A 21,212-nucleotide genomic window follows, 5' to 3' on the forward strand; every position below is an offset into this window, starting at 1 on the left:
AGGGAATATTCCTTGCTTGATACAGTGAGGGTAAAGCCTTTTTTATGTTGTCCCATCAGGCTGTTAACTGCTCTTACAGAGTTGCTGTGTAAATAGTGACTCGAGCAGAGTTCAGACTAGTAAACATGTTTATGTTTGTAGGAAACAAATAAACCTGCCTGAAGTTTCTTTAATGCACTTCTGCCCTTGATATATGGCTTATACCCCAAGCACTTGAAGTAGTAGCAAAGTTTATAGCCCTAATAGCAGTAGATAATTCAACTTGCCTTTGCCTTGGAAAAAAGATTAATTTTGGAAAAGGATACATGTTTGCTTATAAAATCTTGGCAATGTTTTGATGAAAGAAGTTTGTTTCGTTAAAAAAAAAAGTTGGGAAAGTATTGACTTTAATTGCGTTTTAGATTGTTGTAGCAAAACAATGGTAAGAGGATAAACGTAATAGGAGCCAAAGCCAATTGCCTCCTACTGGGTTCCTCAGATTAATAGAGCCTGAGCACAACAAAGCCCTCATGTCATGGAGAGGGTGAGAAAGAGCTGCGACAGGTAAGCATAGACCCTAGAGCAAGGATAGCGTGTGGGAAATCTACAGTCTAAGCATTGGCACAACTTCAGCTTCCAGTTTCGAGATCTTCATCACACAGAAACTTAGCCTTTCCCTTTCTAGTCTCTGTGTCTCTTTCTTTTTCACCTTGGATCCCAACCGATTCAGCCATCCAAGCATGGAGGCCCTTGTGTTGCCACTGATTGTGTCCAATTGCCACATGTAGAAATGCCCATGCAAGAAAGGTGGACCAAGAGGATCTTTATTTTCATACCGTAAATAATTCTCTTTCATAATCTTGTGTCCAACACAACCTGGACGTAATGTGGGAATGTCAGGGAGGTGTCGGGGCTGGTGGTTCCCCACGCCTGCGGAGCAAAGCATTTGTCAGCACCCGCGTGCTCCTTTCCCGTCCCAGCCAAGATGTGGTTGCACAGGCTGATCGCCGAGGCGCTCGTACAGGGCACTGGCAAGGGCTGTCCTCCGAGAGCCGTGCATTCTGATGTCCACGGTGCTACAGTTTTGTCGGTGCCTGCACACGTAACAGATCTGGCTTACACAGACACCAGCAACTGCAGTTGCACTTCCATTCTCCAGGCTAAGCACTCAGAGGTACAGTTTTAAGTCAGGCTCATTTATCACAGCTAGGTTGACCTTTTTCTGATTTTCCATCACTGAAAGGCTGCAAGTGTGCCTAGACTTTCTTTGGCACATGGCCTTTCACCAGGCAGTTCTAGCCCTTCCTGATCCAGTAGTGAGTCGGTTTTGCAGCTCTTAGGAAAAATCTGTGATCTGACAAAGTGCTTAGCTCAACTCATTTTCTATTGATTTTAAAAGTAATAGGCTTTAAAAATGAACAATACTGTTGAATATATGTATGCTTTTTTTTTATATATACTATTAGCTTTGGTTGTATTTAGAAGATAGCTGTAGTGCATTTTTAAATCCTTTAGAAGTCCTTTTAAAAATTGTTATTCACAAGGGTAACAGGAAGGAGGAAAAGTAACATGAGAGCAACTGCCAAGAGCTTATGGTGAGGTTGTGTGTTGCACTCAGTAGCGAAAACCAGTAGTGACTGGAAATCTTCCTTTCCAAACGCCTCTGTAGAACACCTCCCTTCACTCCCTTGGTTTCTGTGAACTCAGGCAGACTTACTAATTTATGCCATTGTGTCTAGTTATTAGTAGGAGTTTTTTTCTGTTCCATAAGAGACCCAGCAAACCTTCTTACCTGCAAAAATAATTCCTTTCTGGTTTTTAACTTCTCTGTTTGAAAGTAACTGAGAGCTGATGGGGACCACTGAAGTTTCGTCTCTTGGAGCACGTGAATACTCAGTCTGAGGGTGTCTGCGAGGAAGATGTATGGAGGGTGCCACGTGGCCAGGTGCATAGGCACCTTGGAGCATAGGCTCGCAGGAGGTACCATTCCTCAGCCACGGAATAGACCTGTGACCTCTCCCCAGCTCCAGATGCACACACATCTGGTGCCGCTGGTCATTAAATCGCACACCAGGTCGGCTAAGGTTATCTGTCAAGTGATTTCACAGGCTGGGGTGAGAGCCATGGTGGGGTTGGTTCAAATATGGTCGGAGGCATCGGAGAGCATTAGGCGAGGGAGAGTTCTGGATGTTTTTCATGACGTGAGTGCTGAAGCAAAGTGTCTGCCTAGAAGAAATGAGCTTATCTCATGAGATATGAAATGTACTGCTGCCAGCCACGCAGAAGGTCTCAGGACCCAGCATGAGTTTTCTCTTTCCTCTCGCTGCTAGGAGAGCTGAGCAAATTCAGAACTGCTGAGCAGTTCAGCTCAGCTGAAGAAACGGAGGAAGAAGGAAGCTTGGCTTGGCACTTCTGAGGTCGGACACTTTTCCTTCTCAGCAGTCACATGGGCAAAAGCTGCCACTGCTGTTCTCCTGCTCTTCTTGCAGTACTGAGATTTAGCAAGTAGTTTTGCACAGCCATGTTTAAAATATTGTAAGAAATTATTATTTACCAGAAAGGGAATTCATCAGGTGACTCTCTACCATTATTCTGGTTTTTAGTTTGCTGCCGCTTACAAAAAATGAAGGTGGTGGGATCTTTCATAATGCTGCAGGGCAAAAATGCTGTAAACCTTTTTCTTTGCCAAACAGCAGAGAAATAATAATACAGTTATAATGGTGGTGATGATGATGTATTTCATTATAAAAACGTAAGAAACATTGGGCCAAATCCCACCAACTATAGTCAAAGATACCCCCAAAGACCCCAAAGTTAGCTGCCAATTTTTGCCTGGCTGAAGTTGCCAAATTCTATAGTTTCCTTCCAAAGCCACAAATCTTCCCATCCCCTCAGGCAAAGCTTTTGGTGATCCAAAACCGAGCAAACAGTTGCATGGCTGATGCATGAGGCAGAACAAAACCGTACTCACTGACTGGGAGCAGAATTGGCTCTGCAGTGCTGACAGGAAGAGGAATGTATGGTGGTCAGTTGACTTGGCACATGTGTTAAGGGGAACGCATGGAAAATAGGTATTTACTGCATTAAGATGTCATTCTGCAGCCCCGTTTCTGCAGACTCTGAGGAAGCCCTGGGGGAAGCTCATGGAAGACTATGAGCTTGCGGACTTTGTGTGGAACAAAATTAAGTAGGGAGTTTTTGAAAGAAACTGAAAAGAGAAGGGAAGATTAATTTGCTGGTACGTGAGATCACATAAAACTTCCTTGGAAGAGTTCCTAAAGAAAGGATTGTATTTACCCTGGAGAGGGAGCAAACAGTTTAGGCCTACAATTTTATTGCCAAGTCTCGCTTTTAACCTGCTTTCCTTCTGTTTTCAAATCCCAGAGATAGCACAGTGGTTCCAAGAAAGTGCAGCCAGTCTCTTTTGATAAGGTCTGATAGCAGAGATAAAATGAGTTGTCATTTGCCTTTAAAGACTCTCCCAAATGTACTGTCTTGTTCTTTCCAACGGCGGTTCGCTTTGGTGTAACTTCTAGGTAAACAGTGGGAAACCAGTTGCTCTGATGTTAATGAGGGTGATGAGTTTGCTGGGTTAAGCGTTGTCCCCTTGGTGCATCGCATCAAAGAAGGATCTGACTACTGCGGTTCCTCTAACCAGAAAGATTACGGTCTTCTCGACTGAGCTGCTCCAGTGATAGGAATTAATAGAGGCAGCCAGCCAGTCCAAGGGAACTACTTAGTTGGAATGCTGCTTCCTTGTGTGTAACCTCAGACCCAAAAATAAAACGAGAAATGTATCAAGAGGTACCTGCTGGTTCCTGGAAGGATGAGGTATACGTTACACTCTTTTAAGAGAAATCATTCAGCCTCTACCAGGTTTCTCAATTAAAAAGGATCGGTCCAATTTGCACTCTAAAAATTAAACTAATGGAGAAGAGTAAGAGATCAATCCAGAAAAACACCTAGACAATTTTTTCTGGAACAAAGATGCTTTTGGAGGTTACCAAGCAAAATGTTAGAGGTTGCTTCAGTGCAGAAGGTCAGGGGAAATGAGTATGGTCATCTTGCTGGCTTTAAATACACTCATTCTGTCAAAATAAACATCCGCTTTCAATCCACGCTGCTAGGACGTGGAAGACATCATTCAATTCCAGACATGTAGCAGAATTGTGAGAACACACAGAAAAAGGAGAAATCAGTGATGTCCAGAGATTCCTTAGAGCAAAATAAGAGTAGATAAAATCATCAGACTGTAATGATAGACAAAAGAGGCAACTGTGTCTCCGTAAACTGCACTTGCACCAGAGCTATAGAGTGTTAACACTGCGTTTAGTTACTGTACAGAGACAGAGACAGACGCGGCCTCTCTTAAGAGTGGTGATTAGCAGTTTGAGAGCCTGAAGGACAGAGGTATCAGGTGACTGAACTTATTATGGGTACAGATAGGCTGGAAGGAAGATGACGAGCTGTTGCCAGGATCTCAATATACAGAATAAAAACGTACCGACATAAAAGGGTGCTGAGCCCAGGAGGCAGAGCTAGGTAGATGGTAACGCTAGTGGTCCTCAGTACAGCTATGGATTGGAAGGGTGTCCCACTCCAGGCGTTTCATACCATGCTGGATTAAACAAGTGGAAACTGTGGCCTAGTTGCCTCTTCCAGGGCATTTGGCTGTTCAGCACTACACTGCTTTCCCGCTTGGCCAGCCTGGAAGAGCTGACAGCTCTAGGTCCGTGGAGACCCTACTGCTGTGGCAGCAGCTCAGGGATGTAGAGCAGAAGCTAACTTGAGCCTCAATCTCTCCAGTGGGAATGTGACTGGAGGCACATCTGCATGACCCCAGTGCCGCTGCAGGTCCTCATTGATTTCCGTGGTTCCCATGTGGACCAAGTTCCCATGGTCCTGCATTACTGCCTGAACCTGTTGGTAGGAGACCAGAGGCACACTGTTTGGTATGAGTGAATCAAGCGTGCAATTAAATGCTTTGTCTGGTCTGGGGAAGCTGGATTAGCTCTAATTTGCTACAAGCAAATTCCTGTTCCTGAACTGAACCGTGGCAGCATGTTTAAATAATGCCTGGAGCAGTGGGCTTACCTGTATTAGAGTTGGGAGGAACCAAAGAATTTGTCACTGACGGCTACTCTGTGCCTGTCCCTGAAGCTGAGTAAGTCATTTCATTATGTACTGCTAAATCCTTAAAATTATTCCTCTGTAGGACGCTTACGTAATAAGTTACAGGTTTGTAATTATTTATTGTCTCTATCTTGAGTACATTTTACAGGTTTCTTTCCCAGTTTATATACATTTATTTGTTTTACTACCATTTTGCATTCTAAGAACAAATCATCTCTAATAAAAGCACATTTCCTTGTGAGCTGAATCAATTTCCTTCCGAAGTCTTTCATTCCCTGATTAGTGTGTTACATTTGGTCTTCACTAATCACACAGTTAACCGTGAGCAATAAAGTTCTTAAATAAATAAATGCTCTGGTCCGAGTCAACGTTAGTCATGATGGACAGTTTCCCACTTGAATTTCTGAAATACAAGATGTGACTGTGCTACTTAAGCACTCCCATTCACATTAAAAGTAGAGCAGTTAAGGCCAGACCTGGTTTTTCTGCAGGTCGTTAGTATGATATTAACAATTAGGTCTCAGCAACAAGTTGATTTGATTGCAAGTCAGTGAGGCAGTGGGAAGTCTGAACGGGTGTGGGTTTTCAATTTTAAAGGTTCGGAGTTACGGCTTTTTTTACTTTCCCCTATGTGTTAGCATGCCCCAGAAGCACTCAGTGGGAAGGCAATGAAATAGAATGTTTGTGTATTACTACATCTTTCCGTGCTTCCTCTTCGTTGGTTTTGTTACTGTAGACTTTGAAACACGAGGAGAAGTTAGCTGTAAGCCGTTCCGTCTGGTCGGTGCTGGGCGTGTGTCAGGGTTCCGTGCTCAGGTGGAGGATGCGTTTTTACTGATTGTGAACAGGGGTAAGTCGCTGTGGATCAGAAAACGTGAGATGTGGTGGAAACCCCATCGTATGGCTGCTGTAGCAAAATAATACCTTTCCTAATACTGAATTTAAACCAGCATTTGCTGGAGAACATAGCTGGAATCACGACTCCCTGTGGTCCAGCAACCACTCAGATTAAGATATGCGGTTTCCCTAATGTCTGTCAAATACTGTTGGAAACCACGCTGGCGAGGCTGTAAGGTGAACAGCATTACATGGGTGGTATCGGTTCCCTGCAGAAATCAGAGGGGAGCGGGGGAAGACAGAAAATAACTTTCAGCCAAAATACATATGAAAAAGCATTAGTGTTTATTTTAAAAACATCATGTAACACTTCTTTAGAGTTTCTATGTATGTGTGCTCAATGAATGAGAAAAGGGAAAGGCTCTGTTTCTCAGCGGAGCCGATGGCTGGGAAGCTGAGAAATGTGAACACAAAGCCTTGACTTTGGCTTGCGAGCGCGACCGGTTGCGTGGGGTGCCGCGCGCTGGGTCCGCGCTTGGCTGGGGCATGGAAATGAGCCGAGGGTGTGTGAGATGGCCAGAACAAAACTATGGATTTTGGACTTTCGCAACAGGAAAATGTGACCACGAGAGGAGATAACCCCAGCGTACTCAGCGGGGGCTCTGCTGCGCGCAACGCGGTGGGATACGGGGGCCATTGCTCCCAGCCTGCGGGTCGAACGCTACTAATGCATGAGTCTGAAAACCACAGATTCTTTGCTGTGTAGGTTCTTCCCAACATCCTGGGCAGCAGTGATGAAATATATGTAAATCCTTGTTACCATAATGAAGGTATACTGAAGCTAACTGGGGGGACTGGGAGCGTATGGAGTCATGACTGTGACAGAACCTCAGAGTAGTACTGTCACCTTTTTTCGCTGAAGTTAACTTTCAGCGTTCAGGGTGCTACGAGTCACTTGTACTGGTGAAGGCAGTGGCAGGAGAGATATTTTTATTTTATTTATTGTCTATTTCGAAGAGGAAAAAAGTATTTATTTTCCATTTTATTTCTATTTGAAATAGTATATTTAAATTTAATGTATACATTTTGCATATATGCAGTGATCCAGTGTATACTTCATGTCTTGCCTCACTGAATACAGACAAATCAAATAGACGACGGGTTCTTTCCTCACAGTGTCCACAATCATTACAGCCTGCCGTCTGTCCCAGACCCCTGTTACAGCTTTTATTGATTGTCTCTGAGCCCTTCCTGTCTTGTTCTCTGTAACACAAATAGCACCATCTAATAACAGTGATCTCCCCTTGCCATGTTTATTTTCAGACCACATGAAAAAATACTTCAAGCAGCAAGAACGAACTCTTACTCGAGCATCATATGTGGCCTGTGTTTCATAAATTAACCCAGTTGCTTAATGGACATGTCAGCGAAAAGCCATTGTGATGGCCATTAGTTTTCCCTAACAAATTTTTTTATTTGTTATTAATATTAACAAAAAAAGAAAAAACATGGCATTAAGGAAGAAAGAGAGGGAGAAATCGTCATTTTTGCAGTAAATGTTTAACGTGAGATTGGGCAAACTGGGCACTGAATTGTTCGCTTCTGTATCCACAACCCCTAAATCACACATGTGTCTCTGCGCGCGTGAATTTTGCACGCGTGCGTTCCCTCAGGGAGTCATAGCAGCCCCTACACCAGTTTGCAGCCCCCAGAACGTCCCTGTCTAAAGAGGGCTATTTACCAGCCTCACCTGCGAACGCGTAGTGTTGAGCTGCTTGCTTGCAATGCTAATGCTCTTTGGAAATGGCCTGCACTTTAATTTCCTGATCGTCGGTTTCTTTTCATTACTCTGAAATTTATTTTAGAGCAGAAAGCAGTGACAATCAGGAAGGTAGGGGACGGCATTTGAGGACCGAAAACAAGAGTACAGAAAGGAGCCTTTCACTTCAGAGCTGCTGGTAGGAATCCAGCTCGGCTTCAAACTTAGCAAAAATCATTACTGTGCGATGGCTTCTGGGTGCCCTGCACGCTCCACATCCACAAACGAGTCAGCGTCCACATCACACAAACCACCAGAACAATTGGGGCTACTGTAATTGGGAGTCCCCTGGCAGCGTCGGTGGAAAGGGCAGAGACTTGAATGAGCACGGAAAATGAGCTGCTTTCTCCCTGCTCCCTCGGGTCACCTTTGAGACACGGCTGTGTGAGGAAACGGGGGAAATCTGATCGGTGGTAGCTCCCTTCTGGAGGTTGATGGAAGACTTTCCTTTCCAGTACTGACAATCTGACACCCACTAACAAACATTATATTCAAGAAAAATATCATTATGGGATTGTTTAAGGCATGAGAGCATGAACTGAAAAAAAAAAAGCCAAGTATGATTGAAAAATCAACAATAAAATCCAAATGCTGACTTGTAATAATAGGAACAGAGCCAATCAAACATTATCAAGCGTGACCACCACTGGCAAAAATTGCTTCCCTCGAAAACACAGGGAAATCCTGCTCCGTTATTAAACCACTGAACACTCTTCGAGTTGAATCCCTTCAAGACAAAAAGAAAGGAGTGCTTCCGATGTTCAGACATTCTCTTTAGAGATGAGAACGCAGATGGATGGAAGAGATGTCGGGCTTTATTCAGCCTGCGGCGATGCCTCAGTGTCACGAAGGCAGCAGCTGGAAGGCGAGCTGGCAGCAGCTCAGGGCACGCTAAGGAGAGCGTTAGAGAGGGTGGCAGAGGTCTGAAGGGATCTCCAGAGCCCGTCTGCTCCCACCCCTGAACTTGGCACTTCCTCTGTGTCCTCTGCTGCGAAGTAGGGAGTTCCTCCTCGTAGAATTTATATGCTACCGTTGGTAATTCTAAAAAAAACCCACCTCTGGCATGAAACTGGTCTGTACGACCAGAGGTGAGTTAACCCCATAGTTCCTGTAAGCTTCAAGCACTGAAGTTGTGAGGACGTCTCTCAATATGCTGAAATGCCAGTGGTGCACGTGCTGATTGCCGCGGTGAATGCGAGATGAATTTCTGGCTCAGTGGAAGTCAAAAGTCTGTGTTTGGTGTCAAATAAGTGCATTAGCAATCTGAAACGTTCTGAGACAGCTTGGGCTATTTGTGAACTCATGCCAAACTCAACTAAAAATAGAATAGAAACTACAACCTTAAGTCGAAGTTCCTCGAAAACGAAACATTTTGACTTTCCCCGTTAAAGCAGTTCAAAACCTTAAATAACTGCAAGTAATTTTAGGAGCACCCCAGACCCAGAAAGCTAATTTCTCAGTCTTTATTTTGATGTGTGGGAGGGGGGAAATGTAGAGCGACCCAACACAAACGTGTGTGTGTTCGAGTGTGTACGTGTGTTTGGAGTGGGGGTTGACCACAGAATTGAGAGAGAAATGACCTGTTCTCCCTTCTCTAGCTGTTACCTGCCCCATCCCTGCGCTTGTATTTTTGGGCTTCTCTCCAGTAGATAATGCCACCAGGTTGTGCAGTAGTGTTTGCACAGAGGAGGCAAGATTTAGACACCTACGTTTGTTCCCAGTGGTGGGGTAAAGCCGGATTTGAATCCCGGGGCTGTGAAGGTGAAAACCAGGTGTAACTCCCAGCTCCTCAGGCTCTTCTGATGATACACCTGTGTCACGAGGGTGGTGGGAAACAAGCACGTCCTTTGAGGGTAGATGCGGAGGAGTATTGTGGAGCACCACAGAGGTGTGAGAGCCAGCTTCAAAGTTTCTGGGAGCCAGGGGCTAACAGCGCCCAGAACACAGATTGCAGAGTTGAAAATTTTAAAAAAGTGCCGGGGTTTCAGCATCCTGTATCACACCACCGGTTTCTTTTACTGAGGAGTAAGTGGTGCATATTTTTCCCGTTTTCTACGACGGGTGCTGAATTCCTCAGGGGGCTGGTGATTCCGGAGACAGGGTGCTGTGGAAAGCTGGGCTAGGCAGCACCTAGCCCTCCCCTCCACAGGCCAAGGGGTCGGTGGTTAAAGCAAGGAACAATCTGGGTGGAGGTTTCGACCCGCCAAAGCAAGAGGCTGAATTCACGAGGTCGAATTTACGAGAACAGCAGCAGGAGGTGGGATGAGGGGCTTAAATGGCGAAAAAGCTTTTAATAGCGGTCTTTGTATTATAATAAAAGTGTTTGTTTCAGCGTCTTGCCAGCCGGTGCAAGCAATATAAGTTTATGAGTAGCTGATAGGTTGTGTAATAGAAATGCGTTTGTCTATCGTGAGTGCCTGTTACTTGGCACGGGGATGACTGGAGGTGTTATTAGGCAGGCTGCTGTTTCCACGGGCAGAGAGGGATATGCATCCTTCCTAACGCGAAGAAAAACCCATAAAGGCCTCGGCCATAACGTGTAATGACACAAAGCGGTATGTGTGAAAGCTGTGCGTAACCCCCACTGACCAAACTAGTACAGGATAATATCACTATTGAGAAATATGAAATTATTTTTGAAAAAAGGGCCTTCCAAGGCAAGTCAGAGGCCAGAAAATGAACTGCTTTTGTACATTTCCTGCAATACCATACAGCGAACAAGGTTACACATGAATGAAACCATGATGTATGATTTGGCTTCTGATGCATTAAAAATCCTTTAAAACTATAACTGCAGTGTTCGTTCCCAAACGATTTTACTTTATGTATTTATTTAGAGAAAACTGAAACAGTTTGCGATTTATGTGTATTCAAAAGCTGCATATTGCCAAGACTGTAAAGGAAACCTTAAAAAGAAATTACTTTCAGAACTCAAATAACTCAAAATGCATAGGAAAATGCATTTAAAAAGAAAAAGATTTTAAAAAAAGATAAAATCTCAGTTGTCCTTTTTTTGCCTCATGATCATAACAAGTGATGACGAGGCACACATAAAACCGGCCAGCATAGATGTCTGGTCATCATTTTGTTACCCGTTTGCCCAAACAGTTGCTTTCCACGTTGTGAATTCCCTTTTGCACGAATATTTTGAAACACGTAAAACTTTGAGATCATATAAAATATAGCTGTTCACAACATGCTGAATTTGTGCATAAACTCCCACCCAGGTTCTGGGTTTGTGTACGCATACACAAAATCTTAATTTTGTACTTCTTGAAGTTAAGTATTTGCATTTATAATAGCACCATGAGACCTGAAATGTTTCATTAAACTTCCAAACTACATGAATAATACTTGAACATAGGAATTGGGTAGCACACCCTTAAGTATTTGTGAGTTTCTATGTTTTTTCGAGCACCCACAACTTTCTAAGCATTTACAATATGAAAGTCCAGGTTATATAGCGCAATGGTGCTGCTCCGGCTACTGTCTTAATAAGCAACTCTAGAAAGTGTGCAAGCTGTCAAAGGAATACTATTCCTTTCCTTTGCACCTCAGAAATACGAGAAGAATGTGATTTTTTGTTGAAATTACCACTCTTAAACAATGTCACTGTATTAATTTCTCTGCTCTTTGAACAGAAAAATTAATCCCTGAAGAGGATTCGAGGGAAACCAATTGTCTGAAGATAAAATTCACTCGAAAGTGCTGTTATTTTACAAACATTGCTCTTTGAAGTAGCTTTAATGTAATGGTTTTCGGCACATCCACTCTGTGATGACTGCTGTCAAATAAGCCTTGTTGTCACCCTGCTCAGCAAAACCTTTGTACTACCTTTGAAGCAACGTGGTGTTAATTGCTTTCTTCACAGGCTGCGGGATGGAAGGGACTATGTAAATAAGTTTTTCACATTAGCAAGCAGTCATAATTAGAGACGCTGGACCTTTTTTAAGGGGAAGAGGTCAGATTTTCTTGAATTAGGTAGAACGCGGACTTTGGACTGAGATTTCCTGAGTCTTAGGCGCAGCCTGTCCATTCCTGGTACTGGCTCGTTCCCAGGCACTATTTGCTTTCCCCTTTGTAGTGGTGCAACTGTCTGTAGGGTCTGGTGTCGGCAGAGCGGAATTCTGCCATTGACTCGCCATCCTGGTGGGTAAGATGTCAGCGGAGTGGCCAACGAAAGAAGGAATTACTTGATTCAACCCGATCATTTTTTTTCCCATTGTGTCACTCACACCCCAAAACCTTCATACCCTCACATCCCTGATGGGAAATACGATCAGAAGTTAAAGGTTGCCATCTAATGGTGAACTTACATAATACGGCCTTCATGGTTTTTCTCCTATTACCTTTTCTTACCTTTCTCCATGTCCCTGCAAGTCCTTCTTTTATAAGGCATTAGGATGTTTTATTCAGATTTTGCCTGGGGTGATATCTGCTAGTTTATAAGTAACACGTTGTTGCAACTGACTCTGAAATTCCAGCCATTCGGTTTAACTGAATCCTAATTCCTGCGTGTTTTCCCTGTGATTTCAGATATAGATGAGTGTTCCTTCGAAAGGACCTGTGATCACACCTGCATCAACTACCCTGGAAGCTTCGAATGTCTCTGCCATAAAGGCTACACCTTGTATGGACTCACACACTGTGGAGGTTTGGAAACTCAATTTTGCTTACCCGTTTGCTTGTTTGCTTTGTGAACTGTCTCCTGAGCCACACTGGTTTTTTACCTGAAGATTTTAGAGGTGAAGCAGTTAAAGTTAAAATAAAGCTAAACTAGCATGAGCTGGGTGTGACTGAAATTTCAGCATCTCAGATTTGCTGAAGCATTCCCAGGAGAACAACATAACTAAGGACCGGTGTCCTTGCGTTTATTGATGGTGGCACACAGCAGCCTCCGTGCAGACGAGGAGCCCACAGCCGTGGCACTTCCATCCACTGCTGCATGGACGCAGCCGGTCTTCCACCGCCGCTGCTGAGCAGCCTCGTGGTTGGGCTCGTCGTGCTGCACGGGTTGAGCTCCCTTCGAGGTTCACCAGCGCAGGGTACCCATCAGTACCACCACAGTCACTACTGTCTTTATGGAAGGAAGGCTCCGGATGATGGGCAACAAAGACAACAGGAGAAGGACGCCAGTTTTACAAAGTTCACAAATTTTAGCTCTGTCGGTATTCATCCTTAAGCAGACGGTGACATAAATGGCCGGTGAAACTCGTAACAGAAGGCTGGGGGGGTACCTTTGGTGTAGTCTTTGGGACAACACCTTCTTCTCATCTTCTGTGGAACCACTTCAGCTCTCCATCCTTTTTGGCATAACTGGGAAGACTTGGTGCTGTCGTGTTTGGTTCTCCAGGAGGAGGATATTTTTAAGGTGCATCATAGGGCGGTATGACCCCAGTGGCCAATTTAGAGGTCCAATTTCTATTTGATCAAGGCAGGACAATTTCAGGGCACTCAAATTACGTCCAATTTTTGCCAGGGGTATCACAGTACAAGACTGCCTGCCACCAGCCTGGCTAATGCCCCCAGGTATCGCTGTGATCTCCTGCCTGAACATTTCATAGGTGGGGTAGTGTGACTGTGTTCAGAGAGGGGAGCAAAAGGGGTGTTTTGAGGTATTTTTGAAGTGTTTTAAGTCCAAAGGATGCTGTTAACCAATCAAGTCAGCATTACACAAACAAAAGTGAAAAGAGAAACTTAGAATAAAACCTGAAAGCCGTGAATCTAAATTACTTGTTAGAAAATTAATGACACAAAAGAAACCCTTCATGCTATTTTTACATGCAACCTAGAACAGGTTGCCCAGAGAATCTGTGGATGCCCCATCCCTGCAAGTGTCCAAGGCCAGGCTGGATGAGGCTTGGAGCAACCTGGTCTAGTGGAAGGTGTCCCTGCCCATGGCAGGGGGGCTGGAACTGGATGGTCTTTAAGGTCCCTTCCAACCCAAACCGTTCTGTGATTCTATGATTCTATGATACACGTAAAACTAAATGGTTTTGTTTAGTTAAAAGATGGTTAACAGTGAATTATTATTCAAATTATTCAAGGCACAAACTGAGTAAAGCTTGGTTTGCATCCTACTATAAACAAACCCCTGAGTTTAGATCCACGAAAACCATGCGTTCAGGCCAGGTTCTGATGTCACTCAGACTTAACCCAACTAAAGCTTGCTGGAGGAGTTGCTGAGGACAGTGTTGGGCCCTAACAGCTCTTAATTGGTGTAGCAGGCATTGTGGCACATGATATATGCAAGAGTTGTCCTCTGTGTATTCCGAGGTAAATGGTGCTACAGATTAAAGGTACAGTTAAAGGCTCACGTTGTTTCCGTTCCCAAGTGATTTGGTTCGCGCTGTGCAAACTGATGAAGCAGAAGCAGACGCTACCCCCCACTTCTGCCTGAGTGCTGCCTGATTTTGTAGGGTTAACGTGAGATGCTGCTAGTGATATCTCTGCCTGGAGTCTCCTTGGTGTAGGTGGTGTATGCGGGTATCTCTTGTTTGGGGCAGGATAGGTAACAAACGGACTCCCTGTGCGGTAGAGGCAGGCAGGAGGAGAAATAGGAGTCCATCTAAGGAAAGTGTTTGGAAAAAGACTCAACTTGAGGGCAGTTCTCAAAGCAAAATCAGAGTCTGAAAGTTTTGGGGGCCTATGATACATGGGGTTTGGAGAGACTGATCTTCGGTTCCACTGTTAATTCTTTAATGATTTAACGTAAGTAGTAATTTTGGGAAAGACTCAATGTTTGAGGTTCAGCCTCAGTCTCTAAATAATCTTCAGCTTCTGTCTTTTAAATAAGACTTGAAGTGGGACCAAACTCTAACTGGCAATACTCAGTGCTGCACTTTGGACAAAAACATAGCCAGATCCAAACCTCCTGCTTTTTTTCTGTAATGGGCATATCCAAATCACAGCTCTGAATCCAGGCTTGCCCAGACCATGAGCCTTGCCGCTCAGGCCTATCATTAGTTTTAGTCAGCCCCTGGAGAGTGGTGTTTACAGTGGAACAAGTAGCTTACCCTGGCTGCCATCCATGTGGCACTGAGCAGAAGTCAAAACTAGGCAGAAATAATGAGAACCTTCAAAAAGATTTGGTGCACGCTTGCCTCTTAGAAAGCTTTCTCCCCATCTTGCTTCCCCTCTACTAGGAATTAATAAAGCACATGGTAATGCCCTTGTTCTGGGCCTTCCATGCAGAAGGGGAAACCCTTGCTGCTCTGTCTGGGATCCTTTTCATGGCATCTCTTGTAATACAAGCCTTGTGTCATATGGAGTGATGTTAGGAGGGTGCAAGCACATGCACCCCCTGTGTACGTAGAGCTCTACTTGCAGTACGTACTGGCTCCTTAAGTGACTGCAGGCAAGTTGGTAGAATCTGCAATGTTCAATACCTTTGGGAATTTGGCTGCTTCTGCAGGAGCTTGGGTCTGGGCTGAGGAACCTGACAGCAAGAGCTTGGGTTCGAGCGGTTCGGCCAGAGGTCAGTGGCAGGAGCGCTGCTGACTCAGTGTGTGTTTCACCGTATGGCTTCACAAGTAGATCCCGCCCAGCATAAGTCCAGCCACGACAGAAAGAAGAAAAAGTCCCTTGCCCACAGCAGTCAGAGTGCAAGCCTGGGCTCAGGCATGGTTTGGAAAGGCAGTCGGACGCTTTACGGCCAGACCTCCCTTAGTGACAATTTTCCCATCAAGTGACAATTTTCCTTGCACAGTTGCACTGCGAGGCCTGTCATCAAGCCAGAGCAGCAGCAATTGGGTGTATCTCATTTGGTTTGGTGTCACTCTAGCTCGCTTGAGCGTATGTCGAACGCGGCAACCTCTGTGCCCTGTAAAAGCCATATGCCAGGAACGCTGCCCTTCCAGCGAGCGTTCCAAGGTCAGAAACCACTTGTTGTTGAGGTTAGTGCAGTGCCTAAAATAACGGGGCCGTGGTTCAGAACTAGGGTTTTTAGTTATGGCTATACTGGCACATTAAAGAGTCTGGGGCAGCAGTGTGCAACTGGTGCCACATGACCATTCTGGCCTGTGCCATCTAGGGTCCCAAACGTGCCCGAGCGTGATCCAGGGGTGAGTACATGGCAGCGCAACTCCTGCTGAGCGTGATGGATAAACATCCTTTCTGGTGCTGGGAGGAGAGGAGATGAGAGATCCGCTGTGTCGGCACAAGTCTATGAATGCCGGTTGCACAGACTGCAGGGGATATACCTCATCTTGACCGAGGGCTTTTCTAGTGTATCAAAATTCATGTGGAATAGCAGTGATAACGTATCTGGTAATTGCTTTGCCTCTTGCAAGCTTTTACCTCTCATTTTTATTGGAGGAGTAGAAGAGTAAATAAACTATACACCAGCTGCTAGGTTCCTATCGAATATATGGTTTCCTTCCTCATCCGAATCATTTCCAAAAGCAAACTCTGTGAATCACTATGGAGAATTTATCTCCCTGTTATGCAGAAGTGATCTAATCTCACAGATGTTTATGCCGCTGACATTTTTCCATCTGATGCACTATACATTATTGTCCAGATGCTGCAGAGACTTTTGAGCATGTTTTGTGTCCTGTCAGTACTTCCAAGAATTTCAGTGTGACCGGTCCTGGCAAGTAAATTGTATTGTACACGTAAATCCTTAAAAGAGTAGGAGCTACACACGTGTCTAAGGACAAATACATGCAATAGGCACTACAATTGTTTGTCTGCATTTATACATGAATATATAGACTTAAATATAGAATATATAGTAGAAACAGATATCCTTATACACTCAATATCTTAAAGCACAGTATCCATGTGTACATGTGTTTAACACTCTTCTCAACTTCACTTACATTGTCAGATATTGATGAATGCAGCATCAGCAACGGCAGCTGTGACTATGGGTGCCTGAACACGATGGGGAGCTATGAGTGTGTCTGTCCCCCCGGAAAGAAACTGCACTGGAACAAAAAGGACTGCGTTGGTAAGCATGGGAGCCTGGCTCAGATGTGACTCTGGTGATGCTCCTCCTCTCCAGGAGCGTGGAAAAGCCTGTGGTTTTGTCTGAGGGATGCTATACTTTCCCAATATGGATCCCCAAATTCTTTTCATAAACTCAGATAACACCTGACCCTGTGGGGGTCCATGAGCTAGGATATAGCTGCAGGTGGATTAGAGCATGGGCAATATGTTGAATTTTGTTTGCCCTGATTTTTTTTTTTTCATTTTACGACTCTATTCACACAAATCTAAGTAATATTATTATTTAATGTATTTTATACTTTTTTCCTTTATTATTCCTTTGTCCATCTCTAAGACCTTAGCTATAACTCTATTTCCCTTCAAGACTATTTTAGAATATTCAAAATATGTAACTGTTTCCAAGTAGGAAGTGGTATTCAGGTTAATACCTTCCATCCCAGCACCATACCCTGTTTATTCAAGTTATCTCCAAAGGCATTCTGCTTAATATAAAATACTGACACTGGCTGTGTCAAATGTGTCAGTTGCAATAAGCACAAATCCTGAGATCACTAACATGATGGTCCTTGCTGCTAGTGACAAATGTGAATTTCTGTATCCTTTAAAGAGATTAAATCTTTTATTTTTCTGAGGTCTTATTTGAAGTGCAGCAAATCTTGGCCATGGCTACAGCCATTTAAAATATTTTCTCTGAGATTTTAATTCCCTTTTCACCTTTTTAATGGGAATAGCATACCTTAGGTCTTTTCATAATCAAATTTCGGTTGTGGGGTTTTTTTGGGCGGGTTTGTTGGGGTTTTTTTAACTACAAATAACTTCTCACAGATACATTTGGGGCTGATGCCTAATACCTAACAGGGAGCAAAACTGAACAAGAAAGTGAGGGACCTTAATTAAGGGAACCTCTGCACACACTGAGGGAGAGCACTACAGTCTGGAGCAGAGAGCGCCGCACTGGCGTCTTGCATGATCGTGCCATTGTGGCACTTCTTCATTTACACGGACACGGCAGTATGGAAAGCACCTTATAACCAAGGTGGGGTGGGGGGGCGGCTGAGTATCTCAAGTTGTGGTTTCAGCCTTTGTCACTGACCTTCTTCATAACCACAACTAAGTACTTCATTTTTCCTGCTTACCATTAGGTGCATCACCTCCCCTACTATACAGAGTACTAAGTACCGTAGGAGTAAGAAATGGTTAACTCTGTTTCTTTAGTTATCCACTAGGTCTTGCTCTCAATGTAGCAGTCATTGCTCAAGAAAAGACTCTCTAAATTAACAGCAGGCACTAACATTTTTTGAGGTCTGGTGTATAGACAGACCACAGAGGTTTTGTGCTATATTCCCTCTCAGCCTACTAAGAATGCTGTTCCCATGGTAAGAGGCTGTATTGGAAATATTTTCCTAGATGTAAATTTCTCTTCATTATTTGGAGGATGGGAAATAGAACACCCTTCTCTATTGATATAGTCTCTTTTTTTTGATTAATTTAATGAGGCTTAAAATGAGTGTCATCTCCCTCTGATCGCCTGCCTTTATTACCAACACTGTTTAGAAGAAACTGCGTTCTACATTGTTATACGAGTGCAATAAAAAGGGGGAGAATGATATTTAGTGATCCTGAATGCCACACGATTTGGAGACATTTGCAACAACAAAATCCTCATTTGCTCAGCAATGACACTTTGTGCTTGTGTTGTCCCCTCAGTCCAAAGAAGTAATTTTTTTAAAAACATCACCAAGGCAACATAAAAGACCTTAGGAGGGAGGTAAGTGGAGGGTGATTGTTCCCATATTTGAGATGTGAACATCAGGTGTGTTTAAGGGACTCGTATGTGTTTATATTTAACCAGCAGTCATGCCAGGAACACAAACCAGCTGGTGGCTGCTGGGATCCTTCCTCTGCACTCAAGCCAAATCTAGGCAAGACTTATTCCAGCTACCACACTGGGGTTGCCCCGCTTCAGCCTAGCTTTACTATGCTGGCAGACCCAAATCAGGCTGCCACAGCTCTGATCTCCCCACTGTCTTGGTGTGGTTCAGTGGTGAGCTGGCAGGTAGAAAAAAAAGACGTTTGCAGTAGCACAGTCAGCCGTGAGCCCAGCAAGAGTCAGCCAAGTCCACCCTGTGAAGTGAGCATGTTTGGAAGAAGTAGCAAGGAACAGTCGAAGAAGAAGCTTATATACCTGAATAGGTGCTTTTTCGGGGCTGAAGCAAGAACTGCTCCACAGACAGACTTTCTCCCCCTCTACTCTGCTCTTGTGAGACCCCACCTGGAGTGCTGTGTCCAGGCCTCGAACCCTCAACATCAGAAGGATATCGACTGGTTGGAACGAGTCCAGAGGAGGCCACGAAGATGCTCCGAGGGCTGGAGCCCCTCTGCTATGGGGACAGGCTGGGAGAGTTGGGGTTGTTCAGCCTGGAGAAGAGAAGGCTCCGGGGAGCCCTTATAGCCCCTTCCAGTGCCTGAAGGGGCTACAAGGAAGCTGGGGGGGACTTTTTACAAGGGCCTGTAGTGACAGGACAAGGGGTAACGGGTTTAAATTGAAAGTGGGGACGTTTAGTTTGGATATCAGGAAGAAGTTCTTCCCGGAGAGGGTGGGGAGGCACTGGGACAGGTTGCCCAGAGAAGCTGTGGATGCCCCATCCCTGGAAGTGTCCAAGGCCAGGCTGGATGAGGCTTTGAGCAACTTGGTCTAGTGGAAGGTGTCCCTGCCCATGGCAGGGGGGTTGGAACTGGATGGTCTTTAAGGTCCCTTCCAACCCAAACCATTCTGTGATTCTATGACACCAGACTGAGGTTTAACCAGCTGATGCAGTGTGAGGTACCTGCTGGAAGAGCAGCCAGTGCAGCAGTTCCATCCCTGGGGTGAAGGAGCTGCAGGTAGCGTTGGTACCTGCCAGCTACAGCCGAGAGTGAAACTCGTCGTTTGTGCAGAGAGAGATGTGCTTAATTAACACATCAGTACCAAAAGATGTCAAATTAAAATAAAAGCAGGGTTATAATTATCAGTGGCATACTGGGTGAAACAGAGACTGGTCCAACAATTCATAACAACCTGAGGTAGTTTCAGCTAAAACACAAACAGTCCCTTACCCAAATACAAAGAGCAGCTTGCGAGACCTACAGGATACTCCGTCTTCATCCTTCCACGAAGCCAAGAGGAGAAGCTGGATATTTCCATCCCATGAGCTGTGATGTGCCTCATGTCGTGGGCGCTGATGAGAAATGGCTGATGTCTGTGTGTCACAGTGTCCCTTCTAGCATTGCTTGGGGCGTTTCAGCAACGGGACTACCCATCTCCATCCCAGCATGTCCTGCCTCACCTCTGCCTGGCTGGGAAGTTTTCTATTTCCAGAAGCTGGAGCATGGAGCTAAGATTGAAAAGTCTGCGAGAGTCAGAACAAGAAGTGGAAAATCCCATTTTAGCAGTCATCTGAAAGGACTGTCTCCTGCGCATGGTGTGGTGACTGGCCTGTGAAACCAGAGCACTCTGCCTCCAAAAGCAGGGAGGGAACACCCCAGGTCGTCAGTATTACCTGTTGCTTCTGAGATCGAGATGTGCACACAGAATTGTGCTCATAATTAGACACCTGCCTTCGGGAGTGAGGATCTGGACCTGCACAGTCCCAAATTGAAGGACAGGAGGGAAAGACTGATCTGGAGTTTAGGTCTAAAACTGTGAAGGAGTTTCATTTTCAAGTCCAAGCTCAAGATCCAGATCCCAGCCCTAATATATGCTTATTTCAGAAATGCCTGTGCCTGTGATTTCGCTTCTACCTCTCCTCACCGCTGTATGCAAGTGGATGCACAAGGTGCTGGGTTGGGCAGTGTCTGATTTTTTTTCATTTCTTTTGGGTTTTTTTTCCTCCTCAGAGATGGTGAAATGTCTCCCGAATGCCAAACCAGTTCCCAAGGCTCAGCTAGTGTGTAGTAAGACAGGAGGCATAGAGACCTGCTTCCTGTCGTGCCCATCCAATACCCTCTTTGTTCCAGGTTTGTACAAGTATTTGTCTTCCTCGGTCTAGAAATGTGACTTGATGATTTTTCTTTACTAACGTAATCATGATTCTTGCATTCAGCTTTTGTTATGGACAACTGTAAATGAGCAAAACTATCGTTATAAATTAAATTGGGCAGGACATGCACACCACTAAATACAAGAAGAGCTGATTGTCAGTTGTGTTAGAGGTCTGGCCCTTCATGGTTTAATTTGAGGTGTTGTTTGTGGAGGTGGGGACATTCTTACCAAAACCTGAGAGACACATCTACCTTAGCTGGGATGGTGCAAAAGAAAAATTTTAATATACTGAATTGCTGTGTCAAAAGTGAGGGGGGAAATTCAACAGTTGATTTCAGTGAATTCCTGCTAATTTTTAGTGCCATGTTTTTCAACTGGAGTCGAGTCGCCTATGCCTATCCAAGCATCTTCTTAAAATGATGGACTCTGCATCATGACCTGAAATTCCCTGTGATTGTGTGATGGAGCAGG

At 44.6% G+C, this 21,212-nt stretch overlaps 1 protein-coding gene across 1 annotated transcript in view; it reads left to right on the forward strand.

Annotated features, from left to right (window-relative positions):
• Nucleotides 1–864: 864 nt before the first annotated feature.
• Nucleotides 865–21,212, forward strand: part of LOC104510270 (signal peptide, CUB and EGF-like domain-containing protein 1) — a 38,008-nt gene continuing 17,660 nt past the window's right edge. The window contains exons 1-5 of the mRNA XM_010152456.1: nucleotides 865–997; nucleotides 5,849–5,962; nucleotides 12,305–12,421; nucleotides 16,599–16,721; nucleotides 20,597–20,716. Coding sequence (XP_010150758.1) covers nucleotides 865–997; nucleotides 5,849–5,962; nucleotides 12,305–12,421; nucleotides 16,599–16,721; nucleotides 20,597–20,716 — 607 coding nt within the window. The remainder of the gene's footprint in view (nucleotides 998–5,848; nucleotides 5,963–12,304; nucleotides 12,422–16,598; nucleotides 16,722–20,596; nucleotides 20,717–21,212) is intronic.

The sequence above is a fragment of the Eurypyga helias genome, unplaced genomic scaffold, assembly GCF_000690775.1.
Source record: "Eurypyga helias isolate BGI_N326 unplaced genomic scaffold, ASM69077v1 scaffold26575, whole genome shotgun sequence".
Taxonomy (NCBI): domain Eukaryota; kingdom Metazoa; phylum Chordata; class Aves; order Eurypygiformes; family Eurypygidae; genus Eurypyga; species Eurypyga helias.